The sequence below is a fragment of the Dermacentor silvarum genome, chromosome 1 (genome assembly GCF_013339745.2).
Source record: "Dermacentor silvarum isolate Dsil-2018 chromosome 1, BIME_Dsil_1.4, whole genome shotgun sequence".
Taxonomy (NCBI): domain Eukaryota; kingdom Metazoa; phylum Arthropoda; class Arachnida; order Ixodida; family Ixodidae; genus Dermacentor; species Dermacentor silvarum.
Genome location: NC_051154.1, coordinates 452,126,199 through 452,152,625, shown reverse-complemented (window position 1 = coordinate 452,152,625; position 26,427 = coordinate 452,126,199). Strand labels below are relative to the sequence as shown.

The window sequence follows — 26,427 nt, the reverse complement described above, 5'->3', positions numbered from 1 at the left end:
GAGAAGAATGTATGGTTTCAAGCAAACGTGTAATTTGAATTCCTACCACGATAGAAAACGAAACTAGAAGAAAAATAAACCTAAAAACAAATAATTGTATAAAAATGTTTATAAAACTAAATTACAATGTAATTATTTTGAATAATTGTAGAAAAACAGTTAATTTTTAACACAAATAGTTTTATTTAAGTTTTCTGCGAAACCACTCGGCACTGCGGTACTATAACATGGCGGCGTCCTCAAGCGCCTTGCGTTCCGAAACTGCAAATGTAGTGCCGGAAAATGTCGAAGCCATCCCCCGGAATGCCTGGATGGTGAGTTGGACGTCACACTCGACTGCGTTTAAAGCTAAAAAATACAGTATTTTTGTCGAGAGTGGTAATGCTTGCGCCGCAACAACTCTCGGTGTCACTACACGACCTCGTTGACCGCTCTCGAGGCACATGTACCATTGCACCACTTGTTCCCGGCATTTTTCATTGATCATCGAACATTTCGACCCTAATGAAAGTAGATCTGCTTTGAATGTTTCCAGTGCACGCGATGTATGAAGCGTGACTGAGCGAGAACTTGATTAAAGTCGAACGTGCTTGAAATTGCCCACTGATTCGAGCAGTCGTCGGTGTGGCATGGCTGCGTTTGATTCGTTTCGTTCTTGATTCGTAAGCGTTGTTAGGGGCAACTGTAAAGCCCAGACCACGCTTGCCGACGGGCGCAAACTCGCGTCCACATGCCTTGCGCCTCGCGGTGAATGGCGGTTTGCATCTACAAGAGACGCGCGTCAGCGCGCGCTCACTTTGGCGCTTTGGTGGACATCGTTTCGTAGTGAGTTATTAATAGTGCTTCAATATACTCAAGTATTTACAGACGTTCTTGTTTTATTTTCAGAGTTGTTTAATTAGTGCTAAATGGAAATAAAAAGCACCTTCTCACGTAATATTATATAAGCCTCACTGAAAATTTTGCAGCAGCATCGGCATGCCATCAAGCGGGGTCGCGTTGTGTTCTTCTGCGGTTGTCTGCGTTAGCGCGCGTACGGCTCTTTCCGATTCCGTGTGTATTCATCGGTCAGCGGTGGCCACTGTCTCCGTGGTCTATATCTCTCAAGGCTTTTGCTGCTTCCCCTCGACGTCATGCCTGCGATCTCACATCGAATGAGGCTTTTGCTATTGCTGAAGATGCTACTGCTCGTCCTTTTACTGAAGAGGAGACGAGAGCGACGGCAACGTCGGCAGCGGCAACGTTTGCGGATGCGAGCTGTGTCTGCGGCAAGAAGTCACGGATTTTACCACACAGCTGTAAGTACGCTGTTCATTTTACAGTGGAGGGTTGTTGTGTCGTGTCACTGTTCAGAACTTGTTCCTGGCCGAGTTTGTAATTGCTTAAGGACACGTGTGTACCGCTGAAAAGACGATATGCATGCGCTCATTCTCTTGTACCCTTCAATTCCTGCCGCCATTTTTCATGCAAATCTGTGCTCGTATTCACAAAACTCGTCTTACAGAGTTCAAGTGTGTGGCTGTTGTCGACTGATTGTCTTGTCGGCCCAGCGATCGCGTCGATTCGTTGAGCAAACGTACATGCATGGGCCACATGCATGCATGCATGCATGCATGAGTCTTTATATTGGTCAGCAAGTCGGTCATCATTTCGATGATCCAGAGAACCCCAGTGTACTACTTTTTTGGCACTCAGGTGCGCGGCACAAACGCACCAGACGACCGTTTGCAGCCATGCCTCTTCAGTTAGTATGATTAATTGTTCGAATTGTTCGTGGAAATTGCAGATGCTCCGCAAACGACAAGGAGATCAAGGATTCTTTTACAAATACTTCAGAATGACGCCGCAGCTTTTTGATAGGCTCTTCAGCTTCGTAGCTGCCGACCTGGTCCGGCTGCCGCTCAACAGCGAGCCCCTGGAGCCCGGAGAGCGACTGGCGATAACCTTGAGGTTCGTAGAGCTAAATTCTACCGCGTGAGTAAAAATATTTATACCAGTGGTGCACCATGCGTGTACTGATATAGTTCTAATGGTACAAGCAGATTTTTGAGCATTATCTTTCCAGTACATTTTAACAAAACTGCATAGACTTCAGCGATGAAGCGTTTCTGTCTTAACAGTTAATCGTGACATGCAAATTGTCGAGCCAGGGCCCAGTCTCTCAGGCTAGGAGGATGCTGGTTGCACATATAAAACTACTGCATCATTTCACCGTTTTTTGTAGAAGCTCGAAACAGCGAGAATTAGGTAGGCCTATAGTGTCTGTGTGGAACAGCACTTTCTGCCATTTTACTTCTGTTATATGCCATGTCCCTGCTCAGAAAAATGAGAATGCATTTTATTTGGATTAGTGCATGAGGACAAACTTCCTTTCCTCAATGTTCAGTACATAAATTTCACCACCACATAAAAAAAATATAAAGAAAAAGAAAACTAGATTGTGCCAACCTAGGATGGACTGGTAGGATGATGTCAGTGTGGTGCACTTTAAATATTTACTCTTGAATTTCTCCTATGGTAAATGCTCGCTGCACTACTGTTTTGTATAAAACGAGGCTATTCTAGCAAATTCATTGCCGCACAATTAACCTTATTCGGAAGCTTATCTAGTTGAAGTACTTATGAAAACAGGCAGCCAAAACTAGGTGTCACAGCTGATTTTTGTTATTTGATGTTACAGTTACCTGGCAACAGGGCATGACATATGCCGAATAGCACGGGCATATCGTGTTGGCCTCGAAACTGCCAGGCAATGCGTACATTTCACCTGCCAAGCTATATGGTTGCGCCTCAAGGATCGTTTCATGCGAGTGAGTAAACTATTTGTCTTATGACTGCTAAACTGTGATGATCACTGGCAGTGAGTGCAAAGTGTTTACCTATTCATTAAAGAATTCTCAGCTTTCAAGGAGTACCAATACACCAATTCATCAAGTGTGCCTTAGTGCTCAGCATAGGCATAGCATTTCCCGTATCACATAAAACGTGTGTTATACCCAGCTTGGTACTGTGGTTATGACAATGAAGACGTTTGCCATCTGCTTCTGAATTGCTCTGGACATACTATGCATAGGCCGAAGCTAGAGCAAGGACTTGACAGAATTGGTCTGCGACAACCTCTCTCACACGTCAAACTGCACGGTCCTTTGGCCAAGAAAAAGGGCACAGTGGAACACATTGAACCCACTTGAACAATTGAGGACAGAAGCAAGCTAAAGTTCTGCACTGATTTGTTTTACACAACATTTTAGACAATGCAGTCTGGGAAAGTGCCCTGTGACACTCCATATAACAGCAGCTAGTGTTATAAATGCACAGCCAGCTTTCATGATTTGCATCTATGTGCACATGTTTCTTATATGTGTCATCTCTGTCTGTGTGATGCAGCCCACTTCTCTGTTTTATGTCTCTGTGCATATTGTCTGTGGTGCCGCCTATTTCTGATTGCATCTCAGCTTCGTGTTCCTGATCAGCCCTTCAGGAATCATTATATTCTGCCGTGTAACTTGTCACCTTTCTTGGGCTATTCATTCTCTTTCGGAACTGCATTTACTCACTTGCTCTTTTATTTATCTTGATTTTTCGAGCTTGTGACATTTGTCACCTTTTTAAATGCCATTAACAGCACCGTACAGGCCCTTGAAATCCGTGAAAACCCTTGAAATTGAAAAGTGCGTTTTCAAGGCCCTTGAAAGTCCTGGAATTTTTTTCCTTCCTTGAAAATCCTTGAATTTCATGAGCGATGCACTCTGATATCGACATTGCAACCTCCTTTCTGTGGTACATCGGCGTCGATCTGACAATTAAACTCCCTATTTCAGAAACAATACGCTGGCGTGAGCACACATGGTTCCGTTTTGCAGAACTGCACGAAAAAAAATAAAAGGCATCACCGCGTCAAATCGCGAACGGAGAGGAGCAAGAGCCCCGTGCCGCGCTTCGGTGCTAGCTCAGCTGGCAGTGTGTACGCTGCTTTCCTCACTCTATCGTTCGTTCGTTTCACTCCTCGTCCATGGGGCTGCCTTGTCCCACTATCACTCTTGTGCGTGAGGTGAAGCTAGTGAAGCTAAAGAGAGCCGTAGTGGGCAACTTTACCACTGATGCTCAGTGTCTTTGGGTGGAGGTTTGTTATATTATTTATGATAATATAAGTGCAATAACATTACTGTATTTTCCGGTATATAATTCGCATCATTGTATAAGACTGCCCTTCGAAACGGCAGTTTTTCCGGGAAAAAAAATGTACATAAGTCGCACGGGTGTATAAGACGCACCTGTTCTTTCGGTAAGTGATTGAAAAAAAGTTTGTGATGTTTCGCTCCATGAAAGCGGGTCACACGCCAGCGTATGGGTGCCATATATTTCCACTCCAGGCGCATTTTTGCCGTCGGGGTTGCCGCGATGTTCCGTATAAAGTCCAAGGGCGATAACATCGTCCCCGCGCGCCGTATGCTGCATGTGCGAGTGAAAGCATACGGCGGTCAACTGAATCGCGCACAAGGGAGGAAAGCAGGAAGGCACTCCGGGAGGGAGGGAGGGGTGGGGGGGGGGGGCTGCCTGTACTTTTGTAGCAACTGCATAGTTTGCGCAGCGGCGCGCGCCGTATCTTATCTGCAGATGGGATGACTTCAGGGTAGAGCGACTCGCGGTCGGCCTACCGCCGTTTGTGTGGCTGCTCCATCGTTTTCGCACGGCGCTCGGGGACGTTATCATGAGAACCCGGCACCTCGATGGTGTGCACAGAACCCGTAGCAATTAAGTCAACCAGCGCGCTTCACGTGGCCAGAACATCGGAGCCAATTTTGACGGCACTTTTTCTGGAAAAAAAAAACGTACACAGGTCGCATCGTTCTATACGACGCACCGAGGTAAAATTAAGAAAAAAAGAACTCGTCTTATACACAGGAAAATACGGTATGCTGAATCTTTTGGAAATATTTCGTGAACCAACCCAGCTGGTACTGCAGAAACCTGAGCAGCTGTTGCGAGCATTCGTTGTGTTAACTTTTAATATTGCGGACTTGAGAAATGATCAAGACATGTTTTACAAAGTTGCAATATACATCTATTTGTTATAATATAAAGGATGTGTAGCAAGACTACACTGAATAGTTTGGAAATGTTCGGTAAACTTGCCCAGTTAATACTGGAGAAGTCAGAGTAGCTGTTGGGAGCATTCATTGTATTTCGCAAACTTTTTTTTTTTTGTTATTGTTGTAAATTGCAAAGTGATCACAGTTAGACATTACCATCATTGGGATATACATTTATTTATTTTTATTTTAGTGCAATAACCCTATGCTGAACGTTTTGAATATTTTTGGTAAACTTTACCTAGCCTATACTGGAGAAATCTCAGCCGCTATTGTAGGCGTTCATTCTGTGTGGTGATCTTGAGACGTTATCAAGGCTAGACATTTTTATTATAATTGTGATATGCACTTTTTTATTGCAAGTGCAATAAAACTAGTTATTTTTTGGAAATGTTAGAGTAAAGAAATCCTACTTTGGATGCCGCTTTGAGTCCTTGAAAAACCTGTGACAGGTCCTGGAAAGTCCTGGAATATCCTTGAATTTTTGCCTTGGGAACCTGTACGAACCCTGCATTAACCTGAGAAGTAGCTGTCATTTAAAAGGCAACCAAATCTCATTTTCATTTCAATAAACAAGCAGCGGGAGGTGCAGGTGGGCTAGGGTGAGGTGGCACATACCATTAGTGAACAGCAGCCATAAAAGTTGTGGTGTCAACCATACACAGTAAAGGTTGTGAGATCTAGCAGCAAACCATGATGCTTTCACAGATCAGGAGGAGATGCAGCGTGACAATATAGCCGAGTGACAGGAAAACCTGTCATCTTGGCGTAATGGCTATGGCATTTCACTGCTAAGCACGATGGCGCGAGATCAAATCCCAGCTGCAGTGGCCTCATTTCGATGAGGGCAAAATGCAAAAGCACTCCTGTACCGTTTATTGGATGCACCTTGAAGAAACCCAGATGGTCAAAATTCATCCGGAGTTCCCCACTATGGCATGCCTCATAATGATACTATTGTGGTATTAAATTAAATTTTTAGTGACAGGGAACGGCTGTAATTTATTGACATTTGGGGGGGATCTGAGACTTGCTAAGAGCGTGCATGCAGTCCAGCTTATTAGAAACGACATCATGCGCTCTTTCCAGTAACTTGGACATTGTGCGGAAATAAATTCTTTGAAGTTGTGAGTAATGGGCGATATTCATTCTGTATTCTAGCAACCAACCCAAGATGACTGGAAGAAGATCGCCGATGGATTTTCTACACGGTGGCAATTCCCCTATTGCCTGGGGGCTGTCGATGGGAGACATGTGGCAATCACATGCCCTCCAATGTCTGGAAGTGACTATGTCAACTACAAGGTAATCTTGTACACTTTCATTTGATTCGTTTAATGTAAAGGGCTCCGTTTCTTTTGGTAGTTGCAATTATGCCTGGAAAACGAAGATTTGTAGGTACCATATTTTCTGGTATATAAGTCGCACCTTTGCATAAGGTGCACCCCCTACTTTTCATTTCATTCGAGAAAAAAAAAATCGGTATATTAGATGCTCTTTTATATAAGCAGCAGTCGAACAAGGAATGTCACTGGAGCCAGAACAAATTGTCAGAATGTTGGCTCTAGCGACATTCCTTGTTCGACTACTGCTTATCACTTCAAGCCTCCATCTTCATGTGAACTTCTGTGTTGTTTGGACCTGTGTATAAGACACACCTATTTTAACTCGGTCAGCATGATGAAACATGATTGCACATGCCTGTAAACTCATTGCCAAATGTTGTATTCACCAACTTCAGGGGATTCAACTTTCGTAAACAATACTTTTACGCGCTGTGAATTCTAGCAGAATGAAACTTAAACCGACACTTTAGAGCAGGAAATCAACATTTATTGCACTTCACTTGAAGCCGTGGACGGCCTCATCCTTCGACACACTGTCAAACAACGATCACATCACACCTGCACACACGCATGCAAAAAGCAATATGGAGACAAGAAGCTGGAAGCACTGCAACACTTGCATGGGCCACTCATAACGATAACCAGTTAGTGCTTTTTTTTATTTAGCGGGTAGATGTTTGCCACCCCAACGTAACAATAAAAATTATGGTGCCTTTTTCTTATTGATTGTGTCAGTGCCTTTCTTCAAAAAAGAAAGTAAAACTATAACAGCAAACTAGTACACATGATCTCCAGTCACGGAGGCCACGATGGTGGCTTTACTGCAGCCGCCGCAATCTGCACTGCCTACATGGCAAGTCCTAGGAGCTGACATCTGTCGCCATGGTCGCTCCACTGTTAAAACAAGATCCGATTTTTTCAGAGCGCTGCTGCGCAGGGTGTCTTGTACTTGTGAAAATAGATGCACATATTGGTTGCACCAGTTAGGATGGTTTTAGCCATATATAAGATGCACTGCCAAAAATTTTGGAGAAAGAAGTGTCTTATACACCAGAAAATATGGTACAAAGTGCATGCAGTAGATGATGTCAGGTGGCACATGGAGTGCTTTGTAGTGCTGAACACACAAAATAAAAAGACAAATGCAAATGACATGGCGGTTACATAATGAGATAACCTTGCCTTGCGGTCCCTAAAACTCGTTAAACTCCCCAGTATCCTTTCATACTTCTGCTGTTGACTGCATTCTGCTGTCAATTTCAGTAAACTTGATTATGGGAAAGCCTGTAGGTGGCACAATAATACCAAGCATTACTTGCTAAATGGGGCACTCAAATTGCTTAGCAGTTTAGAAGAACTTCTTGCTGGGCGAGTTGGTGCATAGCTGTATCGGAAAGCGTTGCGCATACAAACGGTCGCTTTTTATTTGTGTAGAAGCCACAATATGTATAGGTAGCTTTAACACCAACTGGTTAAAGGATGGGGAGTGTTAAAGCTACCTATATATTGTGGCTTCTACACAAATAAAAACCAGTTGATTGCGCTCTATCCGTTTACGTCTTTTTTCCTGTGTTTTTTAGTTTGTATGTGCAACGCTTCCCGATACAAATTGCTTAGCAGTGGTCTTAAATTTGCTGTTTGCATGCACATGCCAATACTTGGTTTGATGCTTCGTTTCAGGGAAAATACTCAATCGTCCTCATGGCTGTCGTGGACAGCAGCTGCAAATATGTCCTTATCGATGTGGGCGCCGAGGGCCGCCCGAGCGATGGGGACATGTTTAAGAACTCAAATTTCGGCAAGGCCCTCATCGGTGGCAAACTTGCCATACCCTCACTTGGCCTGCTCCCAGGCACTGCCACTGGTGTGCCTTACGTCTTCGTGGGGGACAGAGAGTTTCAGCTGAGGAAAGACTTCATGCGCCCGTTTCCAGAAAGATACGTTAAGGATGAGCAAAATGTCTTCAACTACAGGGTGAGCCGAGTAAGGTAAGGTGACATTCTTATTATTAGGGGCACCGAGACATCCATCACAGGGGTTCACACCATAATTTGCAGGCAAAGCAGCGCATAATTTAAATTCGATGTGGTTTATTTTTCCTTTTCAATGAAAGGGGGGGAGTTGGAACTTGAAGCTGGGGAACCAGCTTGATGAGGGTTCTGACCCCTTGCAGAATGACAACAGCAGTAGAAACATGAATTGCTCTCGGTCACAGTAAAACAGGTAACACTTCATGTGCTGTACACATATGCGCACGCGTATACATAAATAAACATGCATAAATAAATAACAGATACATATACACACATGTATGCTTATATCTAGACACACATATATACAAAAAGAACACAATGAAACATTTGTATGCCGTTGCTTTATAATCATACGCAGAAAGAAAGTAGTAAACAAATAAACATGTATCTTGTCTTGCAGTCGGATATTCCTTTGTGTAATAAAGTTATAACTGCAGCAAAATACAATGATTAAACTCAATGAAATATGGACTGCCTTTGTATAACATAGTATACCACCATCGCCTTAGACAAGTGCCACCTGTCCATGTACGATACTAAATCGCGTAGAGCATCCAAGCATCTCATACATAGCATATGGCAAGTAAATAAATTTAACAACATTCAGTGCCTAAAGAATGGGAAGAAAAAACATGCAGCAATGCTGATTGCACATTGTGATGAAATGGTTTTGTGCATGCAGAAGTGCTACAGTGCAGTCCACTTATGACAATTAAAAAAAAAGAAACTATCTGGTCCTCATAACTCATCATCGCTATATCTGGACTGCCATAAATAAAAAAAGCTGCTGCGATCATACTCTAGACCCAAATTTGCCACTTGCACTGAAGAGTAGACTTGGAAAGTAGGGGGCGAAAAATGAAACGTTTATAAAACGCCAACTCGGCGATGCTCTCCGTGGCTTTCGCAATTGGCGCGCGGTACGCTGTAATGACGGCAGCCACAAACTTGCGTATGTGAAGTTTTTGCCCCATCTTGGCATCGTTCATTGAGAACTTAGCAAGGCAAATTTGACACTCAGTCTGCATGGAAAACGCCATCCCGAAGGCAAAATATTGATTGTTATATCCGACATGCAGTCGATAACATATCGTTATATACATTCTTTGTGCTTTCTCATAGGCTTAATGCATAAGTTGATACACTTCAGGTGGCTCATCATTATAACAGATATATTCTTAGAGGTGGCATTGTTATAAGTGGATTGCACTGTATTTGCAACTGATTGGAAATGAACAGAAAATTGGCAAAAGAGACGCGTGCGTAAGGAAAGAAGTGGACAAGGCGAGTGTTGAACACTTAACCCTTTCAGCGCCGTTTATATGTGTGCATGTCGTTTTTCGTGTCTGTGTGAACTTGTCGGCTTTAAGTGCACTGCTTCATCAGTATCCTCTTTTTTTTTTTTTCTGCGGAAGTGACGCACTCTCAGCGTCGGGTTCTTTCTTTTTTATAAATTTTTTTTTCTCTTAATATAAGACAAACACAACGGTTCATGTCTGGTTGAGCAGAAATGAAAAAAATGACACAGGTAATGGCATATGCTTTCTTGGTGTGGTCCTCGCATTCCTGATAAGAGGAATATCAAAAGGAACATGGTGAGACAGAAACGCGGAAGCATACCGGTACGTCAAGTGATGCTGAAAGCGTTAAAAATGTTCACTATTGTAAGTGCAGCACTTCTCCTGTTCACTTGTTCCTTTGTGTTTGCATCTTTTTCGTTGGCAACCTGTTCATTTACAAGCAGGTCCCACCTTTCCCAGCGAGAAACTGTGTTGAACTTGTACAGCTTTTTATACCACAGTGTGAGGCATCACTTCCCCATTATTTTCTGTGAATGCCAAATGTTCCATCTAGACACAGGCTACTTGCGTTGTGATGAGGAATCACTTGTGCACATCTTGCAAAATGTAGTCTGCAAAAGAAATCATGGAAATGGAGTAGGTTGATTGTAGTGAAGTATAGAATTAGCAGACAGTGAAGCAGAACAAAAGTACGAAGGAAAACTTTTTTTTTTATGTTTACAATATTTTACTTGTTGCTGTGTCTCTTGGCTTTAGTAAAAAGACAAAGTAGGATATGAAAGGCGAGCCCTCGGTTTAAACGAACTGTTTAGTACCAACAAACGTAATTTCAACAACAGTGTGTTATGTCAAGCAACATTTATTGCTCGACATAGCGTACTTGACATTGTGGCCGCAGATCACCCGCACTTGGTCACCATCACATATCGTACAGACTGACATCACAGCTCCCTGAACTGCTGAGCTAGGAAGTAATACATTGTGGAAGGGCATGATACCGTACTGTTCATTGTGATAAGCTCATTAAGCTTCAAAGCTTTTCGTTTTCAAGTTTCAATTACCAAAAACAACAGATAGGTTCTGCGACAAATTAGGGCCGTTTTATAAAAAAGAACAGCTCTCAATTCTTAATATCAAGTAGTAAATTACTTTCTTTTAAAACTAGTTGTTTGTTTCTTCTTTTCTTCCCTCCGCAATTCACTCATGGCAACAAAGGGAGATTTCTAGTTGTTTTTTTTAACATCTCTAGAAGGCTTGTGGGGTGCGCATGAACTTGTGCTCGAGATGGTCACACGTGATTGCTGATTGCCCAGTGGCTGGTGTCTGTGGGCTGCCACCACATAACAGCCATTGAGCCTCTGTAATGTTATCACTGACAATGCATACGGTGGAGGCCTCATACGCCACAGGGGAGAGCAAACTGAAGTTCTTGCTGTATGCAGCGTAACAATATTTCGCTCACATCGGTGTGGACATTCGGGTTGGTTACGTCGTCTTGAAGGCTTTTAAATGTAGCACGTTCAGTACAAAGATGCAGAGGACGAACAGGACACATGCACAGTGCTAATAGCGCTGTGTATGTGTATTATTCCTGTTTTGTGTCCTTGTATTGAGTGGGCTACATCGAAAAGCCTTAAGTTAGCTTGCATGTTCACAGCAGCATTGTCTACATATCAGCAACGTATTTGAACTGTGTTTGAAAGGCGTTTCAGTTACCCTTAAAGGCAACATGTATTGCAGGAAGAACGAACACGCAGCAGTATATATGTAAAGATGTGTGGTACTTTGTGACACAGGTGTTCTTACTGTCTGTTCATCCAGCTAGCATAAGTAACTAAACATGTCTTCTCACAAATGTAAAATAAGGGAACACGTTCTTCTGAACTGCTTTTCTCAAACGAAGTGCGTAGATTTTAGAAAATATTTTGCTTTATTTTGACAGGCGGTGTGCCGAAAACGCTTTCGGCCTCACAGCAGCGAGGTGGCGGATCCTTCTGCGGACCATCAATTTGCTCCCCATAGAGGTGGACTTGGTTGTCAAGGCTGCCTGTGTCTTGCACAACTTCCTGACCGTCCTCAACCCACACTCTGACAGATACACCGACCAAGAGGACGGGTTTGGCAACGTTGTGGCGGGACACTGGCGTCAAGGCATCCAAGCTGCGCCTGGGGACGACAGAGTGCCACAATTTTTCCCCCTTGAAGCAACGCATTCAAGGAACTTTGACACCGAAGCTGCGTGTGCCAGGAACCACTTCACGGCCTACTTTTGCAGTGAAGCGGGTGAAGTTGCATGCCAGTGGCACCAGCCAGACATTTCAAAAGAAGGTGCTTTGAAGCGTATACACGACCATCCAGAGTTCTACCAGCTAAAATGATGGTGAGTGCTTCTCAATATTGCAAAGCTCTATAGCACGACTTCATGTCCAATCATTCATCATTGCTCTTCGTTGTGGCTTTCTTGCAGGGAAGCACTGCAGAATATTATACCAACGCAGTGCAGTGTACATCTAATAAGAAATGCAGCAAGAATGAGTGCTCGCTCAGTGAAGTAAACGGCATGGCTACTAAACCTGCTCAGTATGCCTTATATGTAGGGTTGTTTGTATTCGAGTTTTATCTGATAATTGGGGAGAAATCTGGTTTCTTGTGGAACCATTACGAAATTCCGGTTTTTTCGGGTTAAATTTACAAATGTACTAAGTAATACAGTTAAACCTGCTTATAACGAACCTCCATATAACGAATTCCTGGATATAACGAAGTTTTTTGATTCCCCGCCGTTACTCCATAGAAGCACATGTATTTGAGACCTCTACGTAACAAAGTGGAAGCGGGAGACCCCCTCGATATAACGAATTTTCCCCTCCGACCACCTAGAGATTTCGCCCCAAATTTTGTCATTTTTGCGCGATCAGCAACTGGAAGCACCTTCTCCGCCGCGATGGAATGCGAAGCGAGTGCACGTGTGCGTGCGTGTGCGAGGCAGCCCTGCATCCCTCGACCTGGCGATCTTGCCACTGCGGGCATGACCTTTCCCCCTCCCTTCATTCAAACCTGATCCTGCCGCTTGCTGCAGCTGGCCTAGCCCGCCAAGCCGGCACTCTCTCCTTTTCCAGCTGATGTTGCCGACGCGCTGGTACACGCTGTGGCACATCAGACTCGATGAGCGCGGACGCGGACACGCCCTGTCAAACGCTGGCGGCGTGTGGAAGCGCCGCTGGAGAAGCGACCGAAGTGACCTTCGTGCTGTTGTCTATCGCTTCAACGCAAACTAAGCGCCGAGAACACACAGCACACAGAAAGCTACGAGCCGCCGACGCACCTACACTGCTAGACTCTGCCCCAACGCAGATCGCTTTCAAGATACGGCCTGCGCGACCGCGCGCTGCCCCGCTATCCCTTCCCCTGGCTCCCTCGCCCGCTGCCTCGAGCGCAACGGAAGAAGGCGCGCTTCCTCCCTGCTTTTCTTGCGCGCGAGATTTAGACGCGGTCGTCGGCTCCCCTCCCACGTTTTCACTCGCACATACAGCATACGGCGCGCGGCGACTGCGTTATTGCCCTTGGACTTTAGTGTACAGCCACGCTAGCGGCAAAAACACGCAGCAAAAACGCACGTCAGAAACGCGCGGCGACGCGTCATGCCGCGCGCGGCAAAAGCGGCAGGAATTGGGGTCTTGCGACGTGCCGCGCGAAATGGGTTCTGCGGCAAATGCCGCGTGCCGCGAGATGAAGAACCAATCAAGAGTGACGAGGGTGACGTCACGGAGCCATCACAACCGGAACGCCGCCGGTCCGCGCCGGGTTTTCAATCGATGATCGTCGTCTCTCGCATGAAACGAGCGCTCGCGGTGTTGCTCGCCCGTTCGGAGAGCGCGGGAGATCTTATCGCGCGGCGAGACGCGCGTGCCACGGTGGCCTCGCGGCAAGGCGCTGACGCGCGGCAACTTGCCGCTCGCTGCATGACGTATTGAGTTCTATGGGAGCTGTCCGGGACCGGTCGAAAACGACATAACAGCCGGGAAAACGCAGCCCCCGGGAACTTAACAGCGAGGTTCTACTGTAACACTATACGACGCTACGACGCCATCGTGACGCTCGCTCTTCGTTTCCGATGCCTCGCGCTTGTGCGAAACGACACGCGTCCACGCATCCGGTACCTGGTGTGACATTCCGAGGATGAGTGCTTCGACGAAAACGGAAAACGGGTGCGCGTTACAATTGAGGGCGCGTTAAAATCGAGTAAATACGGTAAACGTTTATTTTTCGAATTTTCGTGCCGAACCTGCATATAACGAAATCCTCTTTATAACGAAGTTTTTCGGGAATTTGTCAATTTCGTTATATCCAGGTTTAACTGTACATTACATTTTTTTTTTTTTGAAGGTATGTTGATGCATTAAAACTAGGGATCTGTTTCACGCTGGTCATCGGGGGGACATCAGGGTTTTCTAGCAAATACTCCAAAGTTCGACGTTTGTTTGGAAATTAATAAGTAATAATGACAGTAAAGAGCATTCATAACTTCTAGAAAATGAAACATTTTATTTGTGAAAAGTTGGTCATTGATTTTTTACACATCCTTGTTAACATACATTCATCTGCATGCGCGACATGTTCGTCTCAATCCGAGACCTGTCCGATCTTTGAACATATCTCAGCTGAGAGGAAGTTCTCTAGGCATCGCAGCTTCCATTAGCTAGGCACAACAGTGTCGGTGCAGCATTTGCCAGCGTGGGGTAGCGAGCGGTAGAGTCATGCCAATACTTGGTGAGTTCGACAGCTGGGTTAGTGGCGCTTGCTTCCAGCAAATACTGGTTAAACTCGTCATGAATCGAATCCACGTCGTCGGTCACGGAAATGTAGAGAGGTCGGTAGTCATCAAATGACTGGCTCAGTAGACGCTTCTGAAATGGATCAAAGACGGCTCCCAATTTCGATAACGTTAGCTGGTTTTCATCTCTATCTGAGACGTTCCGTTTAACAGTGCAGTACTATTTTGTGACGAGTTTCGTGCAAAGCTCTTCAGAACATGTTTTCACTGACGTGGAGCTGCTTTGGGTAACATAGACAAAACAGCTCTTGCCTGATCACTTGTTGAAAGCTCGCTCACACGCTGCTGCAGCTAGACGTTTACGAGGTTATCAAAGCTGTGCATCAGAAGTTTTCCCCTTTCAAGCGTTTCCTGGTCGTCTAACGCATCTTGTCGATTTTCTTCAGCTGGGATCCGTAGATTGTCAGGGTGAGTTACTAACTCGGAGATAGGCGCGCTCGTTGAGCAGTTGGTTGAGAGCTGTGAAGCGTCCACAGTGCTGCACGCAGCTTGTGAGATGAACTATAAGTCACTGGAGTTCACTTAAGCCAACAGGATCTAACTTCGTTGTCCCGAGGCAGGGTAGCTAGCGCACATGCACCGCAAACTCCATGCAGCGTAAAAAAAAAAAAAAAGATTGGTTGGTATGTGGGTTTAGAATTCAGGGAAAAATTCTGTTCAACCCGATTCTCCTGAAGCATGTTAGAGGTGTAAAAATTGTGTAAAATCGGGTTTTACCCGAAAACGAACAACCTTACTTATATGGCACAAAGAACTGCAGACTTCTGGTATCTGTCTTTTGATATTGTCAATTTTATTTGCAGAATTTCAGAGAGCAGCAAACTTTTTTTTTTTATCAAACTGAGATCCTACAACAGAAGCAGAGTGAAAAAATATATATATACGGATTCAATGCACAAGTTGGAATCTGCGCGAAGCAAAGATAAAGTAAAGCAGTTAATTAAATGCTTTACAGCTGACAGTGATGCGTACAATTTGGCAGTGACAGGTGCGTGCACAGAAAAGTAGGACACATATCAGGCAATTTGCAGGGATTCTGTATGTCTTGTGCCACAATGATCGGCCAAGAATGGTCACACCCCCAGTGGCACATGCCAAATGGCTAAATCAAAGAGTTTATGAAACATAATTAATCATTCTATTAACAGATCGGTGTGCCTAGAGATAGATACCTTTGAGCCGGCATTATATCTTCACGTTTTACATAGGAATCGTACATGGTAGAACATTGCCCATTCTGGAGGATCGACCAAGAACCCAGTGGTGCATACTGAGTGGCTAAAGTAAAAATATCCATTAAATAAATTCACCATTTCATTAACAGATCGGTTTGCTGACAAGGTGCCTGTGTGCCAACATTATACGTGCAGGTTTTGTGAAGGAATGTTTTTTTTTAATGCATAACGGAGCTGGAAATACGTGGTTAGTGTACAAGGTTTTGTAAGAACCCCTTCCTGTGTACCTTCATATAGCCTTTGTATATATCGCAAATACATATATTCAGCAAGACAGCAGCCACAATCGGGAAAGTCTGGGAGGGTTCGCAAAGGAAGCTTCGCTTTAGAAATGGGCAGGATAACTCCAGGGATGGCTTTGAAGGGGCATGGGGATGACCTCGCTTACCAATTTTCCCGCTGCCCCCTTGTCGCCCCCTCCTTCCACCAAGGAGTGCCAGCTGAGATTCAGATCGACTAAGCCTGGCTGCTATGTGAAGCACTTCAAACTTCTCTGTTTTCATCATTGCAACTGTCACGATGCGCCATATATTTCCAGAAAATAGAGGGTTACTTGCTTTCTCAGTGTGTGAAACACCAGCAAGTTCAACAAAGTTTCAGGCTGTTTTGTTTGCCCGAGCGAGTCAGTTTGTCAGTGCCAACTATATTATTTGTGTACCCAGGCTTCTGCGTTGTCTGAACAGAATATAACCTGATGTATTAGTTCATAAATCCAGTTTTACTCAAAGTGTCCATATAATATAGTGCCATTATTTGTAATATACTCAAGCAGATATTTTTTTTAAGTGGGCTGTCACCAACAAGAACTGAAGAAATAAAAGTTAAGGAGCACAAGTGAAAATGGGGCTTTAGCTGTTGGGCACTGTTTATGTATCACTTTCTTGGCACCTACGCAAGAAACATAGCACTTCAGGGGTAACATTTTGTGTTGCCTGTTGATTTGTCCACGTTGGTGAGGTGCGGTCTATCTCTTTTGAGGGTGGCTGGAACATTTATTTTGAGGAGTAATTGATTTTTACTGTGGTATTTGCGACCATCTACAGTGAAAACATTTTGCCTTTTGTGACAGCATTCATTTGCAAGAATAGTAGTGCATATTGTTTTAAAGATGCCCACAAACCCCATTCATGAGGCATCAAGATAAGTGCATTAAGTATGGAGGGCTTAGAATTACCAAAATATAAAAGCAAACTGAGCATTGAAGGCACAAATAAATTAGGGGTGGGCAAATATTCAAATACGAATCGAATATTACACACTGACCATTCGTATTTGAAAAGGAACTATATTCACTATTTTTGAATTTTCAAAACTAACCCAATATATTGCAACATCTGACCGTTAGTCTGGTGACTGTTCTCCTTATACTAAACAAAATATAGCAAATTATCAGAAGTGAAACAAATACCAAAGTTTGAGAAGCAATGCAGAAACGGAATGAGTATTGCAAGCTCTGCTTTCAGTTTTGCCGCGGAAGTCTATGTGATAACCTGTGATTTTAAAGCAAACGGCCTTTCCCATCTGTCTGCCTTTCCCATATTCTTCTGACACTCTTGCACTATTCAGACTCTTTACTGTCATTTAGTGCTTTTGGCAGTCTATTCATGTAGCATTTTTATCCTTTACGCTACAGCCAATGATGTTTTCCTGCGAAGGGCCCTTTTTCTTATGTCTAACTATGCAGAAGTCCTTCAGCGGCTTTTCATTTTTTTTTTCCCCCACAACTTACGTTTGTTTCTTTTTTTTTTTCAACCATTTATTATTTAGCGTTGTTAGAAAGCTAGTCATACAGCCACTTATTCTTGGAAAGATTGTTTGCAGTCAGGCTGTAAAGGTGTTGAGAGGTTATTCGCTCACTTTTTTTTAATGCCAAAACTGATCTTGTGTTTAAAACTTATCCTTTGTCCCTGATAGTTAACTGTCTTTCTTGCACTAGTCATTATAGGTATGGTAACTAATTACATTAAAATAAACATTCCTGATGTAAATATATGCATCTGCATTTGACTGTTCGATATTTGATTCACTGTTCAATATTTTCTATTTCTATTCGACTTGTACTCTGAAAAGTTTATATCCGTGCACGTCTAATATAAATAAGTGCAAATTTAACACACGGAAATATATCCAAAGCAATAACACCAATGGACACAACATAAAATTTAAATAAACATATCATTGACAAGCAACCTACATGTTAAAAAGAGACTGCAGAAAAACGATAAAGAATTAGAGAAAAGAAAAAGAGATATGTGCCGGGTGAGGGTTCAAAGTGCAGTAATATATAGTTCAATGCAGTAAAAAAAAGAAAAAGAAAGATAAGAATAATATTGTCGCCACTGACTATTTAACCCGCTATGCCGAGACAGAGGCGCTCCCACGAGCCACGGCTTCTGAGGTAGCGCAGTTCTTCATGTGTCACATTGTATTGCGCCATGGTGCCCCAGCCACTGTTATCACAGATAGAGGAACGGCGTTCACGGCACAGCTCACGGACGAAATTTTTCAACTAAGCAACACCAGGCATCGAAAGACGACCGCTTACCATCCGCAGTCCAACGGCCTTACGGAGCGATTAAACAAGACCATCACAGACATGATCTCTATGTACTTCGACGTCCAGCACAAAACATGGGATCGTATCCTGCCTTATGTGACCTTCGCGTATAATACCGCCGTACAAGAAACAACGCGCTTCACACCATTTCGCCTTGTCTACGGCCGCGAAGTACAGACGATGCTGGACGCTATGCTTCCGTGCCACGACGCCGAGAACCTAACTACTGACGCCGAAGAATTTGCTCAGCGCGCTGAGGAGGCTCGCCAGCTCACGCGGCTGCACATCGGTGAGCAGCAACACGCAGATGCACGGCGCTATAACATCCGTCACCGGCAAGTGCGCTACAGTCCCGGCGACCAAGTGTTGGTGTGGACCCCTGTTCGCCGCCGTGGCCTTTGTGAAAAGTTGCTCAGCCGGTATTTTGGCGCGTACAAAGTGCTGCGCCGCATTAGTGACGTGAACTATGAAGTCGTTCCTGACAGTGCGGCGCAAACACGGCGCCGACAACCACCTAGTTCTGACGTAGTTCACGTCGTACGCATGAAGCCTTACGTTGCGCGTTAGTGATTTTTACGCACCCATTTGCACCTAATGCACTTACCTCTTCGTTTCTAGAGAGGTAGAGAATTGTTTCTAGCTACGCTGATGTAGCTCTCGCTGTGTTCTGTGCGCGAGCATCTTCATTGAGCGTGTGTTGTTGTTTTTTTGTTGTTGTTGTTTTTTTGTTGTTGTTGTTTTTTTTTTTTTTTTTCTTTCCCACACCACTTCTTGAGCATCGAGCCGATGCTCTTTCCGAGGAAGGGGGGAAATGTCACCTGTAGTAGTGGGCATAGGGCAAGTGCAGAGGCGCAAGAAGAAAGAAGTGCGCGTGCTAACCGCCCCGCTCGATAGCTGCCTCTCGCTGCCGTTTTCGCCAGAGCCCCAGCCGCTCCCAATAAACGTCGTCAGCCCCTTTTGAAGACCCATGGCAACGTGGTGGAGGTGCTGGGTATTTATCACTCATGCCACAGACTCCTCCTGGGAGCAGAAGCACCAGCCCTGTGTTAGTCGATACTCCCGTCCATCGGACCAGCCGCAGGATCCGGGGACTGCCCCCTGAAGACACCGTAGTGCTTCAGACTACCTCAACCGGTATGGAACGTGCAATGACGAACCGGTATACACTTCAGAACCCGCTGGCGCCGAAGTCGTTCCATGGCGACATCTTCGAAGACGTCGAAGACTGGATGACCGACTTCGAGCGCGTCGCCGAATACAACGAATGGGACGACGCGACTAAACGTAGGAATGTCTACTTTTGCCTCGAGGACGGCGCGCGTACATGGCTTCAAAACCGTGAGGAGCAACTGACGTCGTGGCGCGAGTTCCGCCGTCATCTACTGGACACTTACGCCAGTCCTGATCGCCGCGAACGAGCCGAACGAGCAATTCAGGTCCGCGTCCAGCTTCCCAACGAAAGCGTTACCACATTCGTTGAAGATATGGACGCGCCTTTTCAGACGAGCAGACCCTGGAATGACCGAGGACAAGAAGTTGCGTCACCTGATGCGAGGGGTGAAGGAGCAGCTCTTCGCTGGTCTGGTGCGCAATCCTCCGCAGACTGTCGCCGAATTTCTATCCGAGGCGGTCAGTATGGAGAAGACGCTTCAGCAGCGCTCTAACTTTTACGAGCGGCAAGTGAACGCGACTACGGACATGTCCACGGCCATCGGAAGCCACAATGACAACCTTCGAGACCTCATCCACACCGTTGTGCGCGAAGAGATACTGAAGGTTTACGGCACCCCACAAGCCACGGTGAGCTCCATTGCGAGTGTAATAAGAGATGAAGTGCACCAAGCGCTCCGGTCCACCGTTCCTTTTTCTAACACCGCGCCTGCACCTTCTGTACACCACCGTGCGACCTACGCAGAAGTCTTGCGACAGCCTGCTTCGTCCCCGCCGCTGTTTGTTCAAGCCGCTCATCCGGTTGCACTCCCACCAGCCCAACCGGTGCCATACATCGAGGAACGACGCACGCCTCCACCGTTTCCCCATGCCGCTTCTCCGGTTGTGCTTCCGCAAGAGCGACCAGTGCATTACGCCGATGATCGACGCATGCCCCCTCGGAAGTCAGAGGTTTGGCGCACTCCGGATCGCCGTCCTCTGTGTTTCCACTGTGGTGAGGCAGATCATTTGTACCGCCAGTGCCCATACCGACGCCTCGGGTTGCGGGCTTTTCTGCCTATTCGCCGCCACCCCGACTGGGCCAACGACCTCGGGACATTGAGGATTATCTGGCTCAGCAACGCATGCCACCGCCTACCGGGCGGCAGTCACGCTCGCCGTCGCCAAGGCGATTTTCACCATCGCCCCAGCGGTATTCGAGCGGACGGTCGCCAAGTCCCCGCCGGGAAAACTAACTACAGCGACCTTTGGGGGCGAGGCCGCTGGCAGTCGACGCGCTGAAGACCTCCGATCGACGCGAGTAAACAAGGGTACCGGTACGCCATCAATTGAACGGAATGACCGGCTTTCGCTCGACATACCGGTGGTGATCGACGGTTCACGGTTAGCGCTTTAGTGGACACCGGAGCGGACTATTCTATATTAAGCGGGAAGATGGCGACGTTTCTGAAGAAAGTTTCTGACACGCCATTTGCCTGGACGAATGAGCAACAAGCGGCCTTCGCTGAACTACGCCAACGCATGCAGTCAGCACCCGTCCTGGCACAATATCACGAGTTAACTACACGTGAAATCATTTTGAGGGGACTGTTGGCATTTTTCTCGGTTTCCATTACTATGCGGTCAAGAGGATTATGGCACATGCAAGCACCCACGAGCATTACACTGGAACTTTGATGCATCCTGTAGCCCGCTCCTGCACCCTTACCGAAAAGAGAGTATCAGGCACTGGTCTATCCTGGTGCTGCCCCTAGATAACACGTCCTAAAGTGATAACAATATGTTTAAGTACAGCTCCTTAAAACTGAAATAATGAATGCAAGACTACATACAGGACAGCAGAAGAAGAAAGTTTGCAATGTTGTGTGCTAGTTTAAAAATAATATTTCCATTGAGCTGCTGTTCTCGTGTGGGGTGGTGTGCCGCAGTGGTTGTGGCAATCTGCCACCGAACACTAGTTTGTTGGTTTGATTCCCGACTACAGTGGCTGCATTTCTGAGGAGGCAAAATGTAAAAAAACACTCGGTGTACTTGGATTCAAATGCACATTGAAGAAACTCAGGTGGTGAAATCAATTCAGAGCCCCCCACTAAGGCATCCTTCATAACCCACTGTGCTCTGTCGGGATGTTAAACTCCATAATAGAAAAAAAAGTTTTTATTGGTAGCATTACAGTGAAACAGGGCAGACATAAATACAAAGTAGTAATAAAGCAGTTACACAGTCTTAACGCTTTGCGATCATGCGCTTTCGCCCAGTTTGGGGTGTCGTTCCATTCAGGAGCTATTTCGTGCATTTAGACTCCACGCAGAAAAAGTACTCGAATAAACAAACACATGTTAAGTCATTTATTTCAGACAATTTATTTATTCCTCGGACTTCCAACAGTACTTCAAAGCACTGTGTGGTAGCGCTCTAAGCAATATCCAGGGTGGAGGCCGGGATTTCCACAGCAGGTCTGTAGGGTCCTCAATGTCGCTGCCTTCTAAAGTGCTCTCATTGGAGGACATTTTCTGGCCATCCGAAGCACCGAAGGCAAAATATGTTCGTCCACGGCACTAAAATCATCTAGTTCACTGAACTTACGTGAATTTCGTCCATAAAACGCACCCCTAGAAAACCTCGCCATCCTGCCGTTGCCTCGTACCACAAGTTGAGTGAAAATCCCTTCAAACATGGAGGAAGGAAAAAATAAAAGTGGTTCCCTCTTTTGGATACATTACGATGTGCACTTATTCTTTTAAAATGTTCTCCACAGCCTGAGCTGCCAACCCAAATAACTGGCAAACGCAAGCACGCATGCATGTTGGGTACTTCTCGACATCTGACTGAAACAAATATTTTCATGTGTCAGGAGGGGCCCGACACGTGACTGCAATGGGTTAAACAATAACAGTTAATAGTCTACCATATACCAACCAGTGTGCATGAATGCAAACTAAATGTGCTGTGCAATAACTTCAATCACAAGTTGGGATTGTACACCTTCTTCAGTGGCGATGGCATTCTTCTGCTGAGTGTGAGGGCACGGATTCGATTTGAATGGAATAGGACAAGATATACTTAAAGGGAAAATGAGACATCTACCCAAATGTAGCAATTGCTACAAAGGAAACCCGTACGGGTTCCTCGAAAGAAAGCCTCGCAGTTGAAGAAAAATTCGTCCGTGGTCTGGGACTCGAACCCGGGACCACCGCCTTTCCGGGGCAGCCGCTCTACCATCTGAGCTAACCAGGCGGCTAGCAGATGGCAGGGCGAAGTCGAATTTGTCAACAACTCGAAGCAAAGGCAAGTGTTTGACGTAATAGTTCAGCGGAAACCCGCTAGGTGGAGAGAAGTAATTAAAGGGAAAATGAGACATCCACCCAAATGTAGCAATTGCTACAAAGGAAACCCATACGGGTTCCTCAAAAGAAAGCCTCGCAGTTGAAGAACATATGTACAAATATATACATATACTAGTATACACATACATATACTATGCTATACACGACACAAGATATACTATAAAGAAAAGTAAGTGCAGACAGTAAGTATATTCAACAAACGTGCTGTCTTGACGGGCTGGTTGATAGTTCCACTGCACATTCGTGGTGCAGAAAATACACGGACGAGCAAAAGGAACAGATAGCGTGTGTCGACAGCACCATGAAGGCACAGTGCTCAGTCGTGGCAGAAAAAAAAAATTGTTGAAAATTTTTTTAATAACTTGCAATACCTTGTTGCTCATGACCATTTGTTTCTCTACACTAACTAGTTTTATCTAAGGGACTAGCGACAACACTGTGAAACAGTTCTTGGTTATCTTTGGGTTGGTAAACTTCCAGGGCACAGGATACGTGCTCCAGCTCCTGCACCTGCAATTCTTCTTCATGATTGTGCTTTCTTTTTCTACTTGCAGGTGTGGCCTGATCCTCCTTTGTTGTGTCCAAGGACAGTGACGATCTTGACGTCACTGATGACACCTGTGAACAAGGTGTAGGCATTACTTCTGATGGCAGTGGTACCTCTGTCACCACCGACACCAACTCCTGCTCATGCACATCCACAAAGCCCACATTGCAGAATTGATGCGTGCCCTCAAGAAGTTCTGCTGCCGTCGGCTCTCCATTCAGCTCCTGGCTTGTGTCATGCTGCCGCCGGCTCGGCATGTGAAAGTTGCCTGACGTGCAAACACATATGAAACAAAAAATGTGTACTTGTAGATACAAGTACACATTTGTTCATATTTGTACACATTTGTTCATATTTCTACACATTTGTTCATATTTCTACACATTTGTTCATATTTGTACATATGTTCTTAGTAGTTGGCTTTAGGAATGTTCAAATAAAGTTCATTAGCATAACTCCTCCTTGTCTGAAGTGGTTACTTAGAGGCCAGTAAATGTGCATCTCAATAATAGCATATAACGTGACACATGAAGACAGAAGACTTTAGTGTCATCCTTCTGTACTAGTTCATGCTGTCATTCTATACACATAGCACATTGTATATTTCAGTGAACACAAGACACTTCCCTTACTACAAAAGAAATGAAGGCTTTAAAATTGTCGCAGTACAACTGATACTTTTTGCAATTCCTTAAGTAATCAGTGTTTACACTCGTGGCTAAGGCAATGTTTGCACGAGGAAAGTATCTAAACTGTCAGAAATATGTTGTGCAATAAAAATGTCCATATAAAAATGACACACAGAACTGCTTTTTGCATCCAAAACCAATAGAATAGCACCAGTTATGAAAATGTATGCTTCAGCTATAAAACATGTGCCAACAATATGCTTGCAACAATATATAACAATAGCCACAGGTTGCATCCATTGTGCTTAATTGATCCCATAATGCTTCATTTTACAAAATAACATGGAATTGATCACTGTTTCAATTGTCAAAGCTAGTGTGGGATCCCTGGAAGTGACTGTCAGTTGGTAAATAAAACCTATGTTCTGCCCGTGGGCACAAGGTGTTTAGCATTGAGGCGTAACATCCTTATTAAAAAAACCTAAGTAGTTTGCATACCTTAAACCGTGAGTGGTGGTGCACGAGACACTAATTTGACTGGGGAAGGGAGTGGAATGAGATTCTCCACCCGAGCCATGAACTTCGGCAGATTTCCAAAAGTCTGTGCAGACTTGTGCATTGTAGAAAAGAAATACCTGCGGATAGCCTATAATTTTGTAGCTTTGACCACACTGCACTGAATATGGGCACTCGCTAAAGCAACTAGGCTGTATGTGAGAAGCAGAATTGGAAATAATTCACGTTGGAAGTTAGTTGGCCGAATGGATTATTTGTTTTGAATTTCTTAGGTATCAGTGAAATGCATGGCTCTCCATGCTTATAAAGTACTGATGAGAAAGTAATTCCCTTGGGTTTTGCCACCCCATTAAAACGTCATTAAACTTAGTCTCGTTTCTATGGTGTCTCGGAGGAACATCAGGAGCTCGAAGTTGGTCTAGGTTCAATTGCTCTCCTCCTCCACTCTTCTCAGACGTTGGTTTATTGTAGCTACGTCTAAACTTGTTGCACAGGCAACTTCCACTGCTTTTGCATGGAGGTGACACTGTCTGTTCAAAAGAGAAGCTGCATTTTACCAGAGCTTCACAAGCAACCACAAAGAATTCCTGCAAGCTCACCTGGCACACCAGGCAAAACGATTGCTGCCGCTTCCTTACCAAAGACAGTCTTCACCTGGCGGTGCTTGTGGTTCCTGTAGAGTGCAAGCCACAAGGACGGCCGGGCCTTTATTCATGAAATTAAGCGTTCGTTGTCGATGGAGATTTTGTCTGCTGCTGCCACTATTGTCACTTTTGCAAAACAATGGCCGTGCAGAACGACCCGATGTGATCAAAACAAGTGGCAAGACAAAGGTAGGAAAGCACGTGCTGGAAGTTTTCGAAGCAGCACCAAAGGAATTGGTCCCTGTGGGGCAAAAGGTACTACTTCCAGTGCAGCAGATGCAATCTGGCAGGAGCAAGCTGGTCTGTACCATGTTGTAGCTGCACGGATGCAATGGTGAGGTGGTCCGACAGCCGCGTGTTTGATTGGTCTCTGTGGGTAACGCAGCTCTCTGCGGCAACACAAAGCAGCCTGAGCGCCCATATCTGACTGGAGCAGATGTCTGCGTTTGTGCCGCACTTCTACGTGCGCAAGGTTTCTCGCAACTTCTGCGCATCGCGCTTGCGCACGTCGGCAAGTGTACATGTGGTCTGGGCTTAACAAGCGCCTGAGCGCACGTTTGAGTACACTGCACCCATTTTACATTCCGCCCGTTGATAGCAAGCTCAGTGGACACAATTTTCTTTGCTCTGCAGGTGAGGCCGTGCGAGTGGTACAGCGAGGAGCATTCGGACTGCAAAAGTATGTTTATTTTTGCACGCACGCTTCCAGGTGATTCTTGTGAATGTAGGTGCATTGAACATCTGTGTGATTTTTTTTTTCTCCCTAAGGTATTAGGGGACGGTTCCATCAGTACTTTATCGACGGCACCACGCTAGACTGCAGCCAATGGCAGAAAGACTTCAACAACTGCATGCTTTGGAGAAAAAAGAAAGACTTGGATGCACTCGTAAGTGTACTAACCATGCAGAATGTAGTTTGTGTTGCCGTGAAGCACTCCCCCTGAAGGACTCCCCTTGAAGGAACCCTGACTTGTTACACATAATTGGGGTACATCAAGCTCATAAACGGAAGTGATTTGTTTAGCAACATGCCTCTAGTATTGCTACTGTACCTGTTATTTAGTGACAAGTCTCTAAAGTTGCAGTAACCAGTTGGTGAATGATAAACCAGTGTAGAAAATTGTCTAAAATATAAGTGCACGTTTTTATCGGACCTTCAACAAGACACATAATGC

The 26,427-nt window shown here is 45.1% G+C and overlaps 1 protein-coding gene across 2 annotated transcripts; it reads left to right on the top strand.

The window, feature by feature from the left end:
- The first annotated feature begins 222 nt into the window (after nucleotides 1–222).
- On the top strand, nucleotides 223–23,918 carry LOC119437770 (uncharacterized). 2 transcript variants are annotated; one of them, XM_049660858.1, is made up of 7 exons: nucleotides 223–314; nucleotides 1,787–1,950; nucleotides 2,681–2,810; nucleotides 6,255–6,398; nucleotides 8,120–8,427; nucleotides 11,716–12,153; nucleotides 23,471–23,918. In XM_049660858.1, exons 1-6 carry the CDS (start codon nucleotides 228–230, stop codon nucleotides 12,149–12,151), a joined length of 1,269 nt encoding a protein of 422 aa, XP_049516815.1. In that variant the 5' UTR covers nucleotides 223–227; the 3' UTR covers nucleotides 12,152–12,153; nucleotides 23,471–23,918. The 2 variants fall into 2 exon arrangements, with proteins under 2 accessions (XP_049516815.1, XP_037560669.1); XM_037704741.2 differs by lacking the exon at nucleotides 223–314 and adding an exon at nucleotides 321–1,298.
- Nucleotides 23,919–26,427: the final 2,509 nt, after the last annotated feature.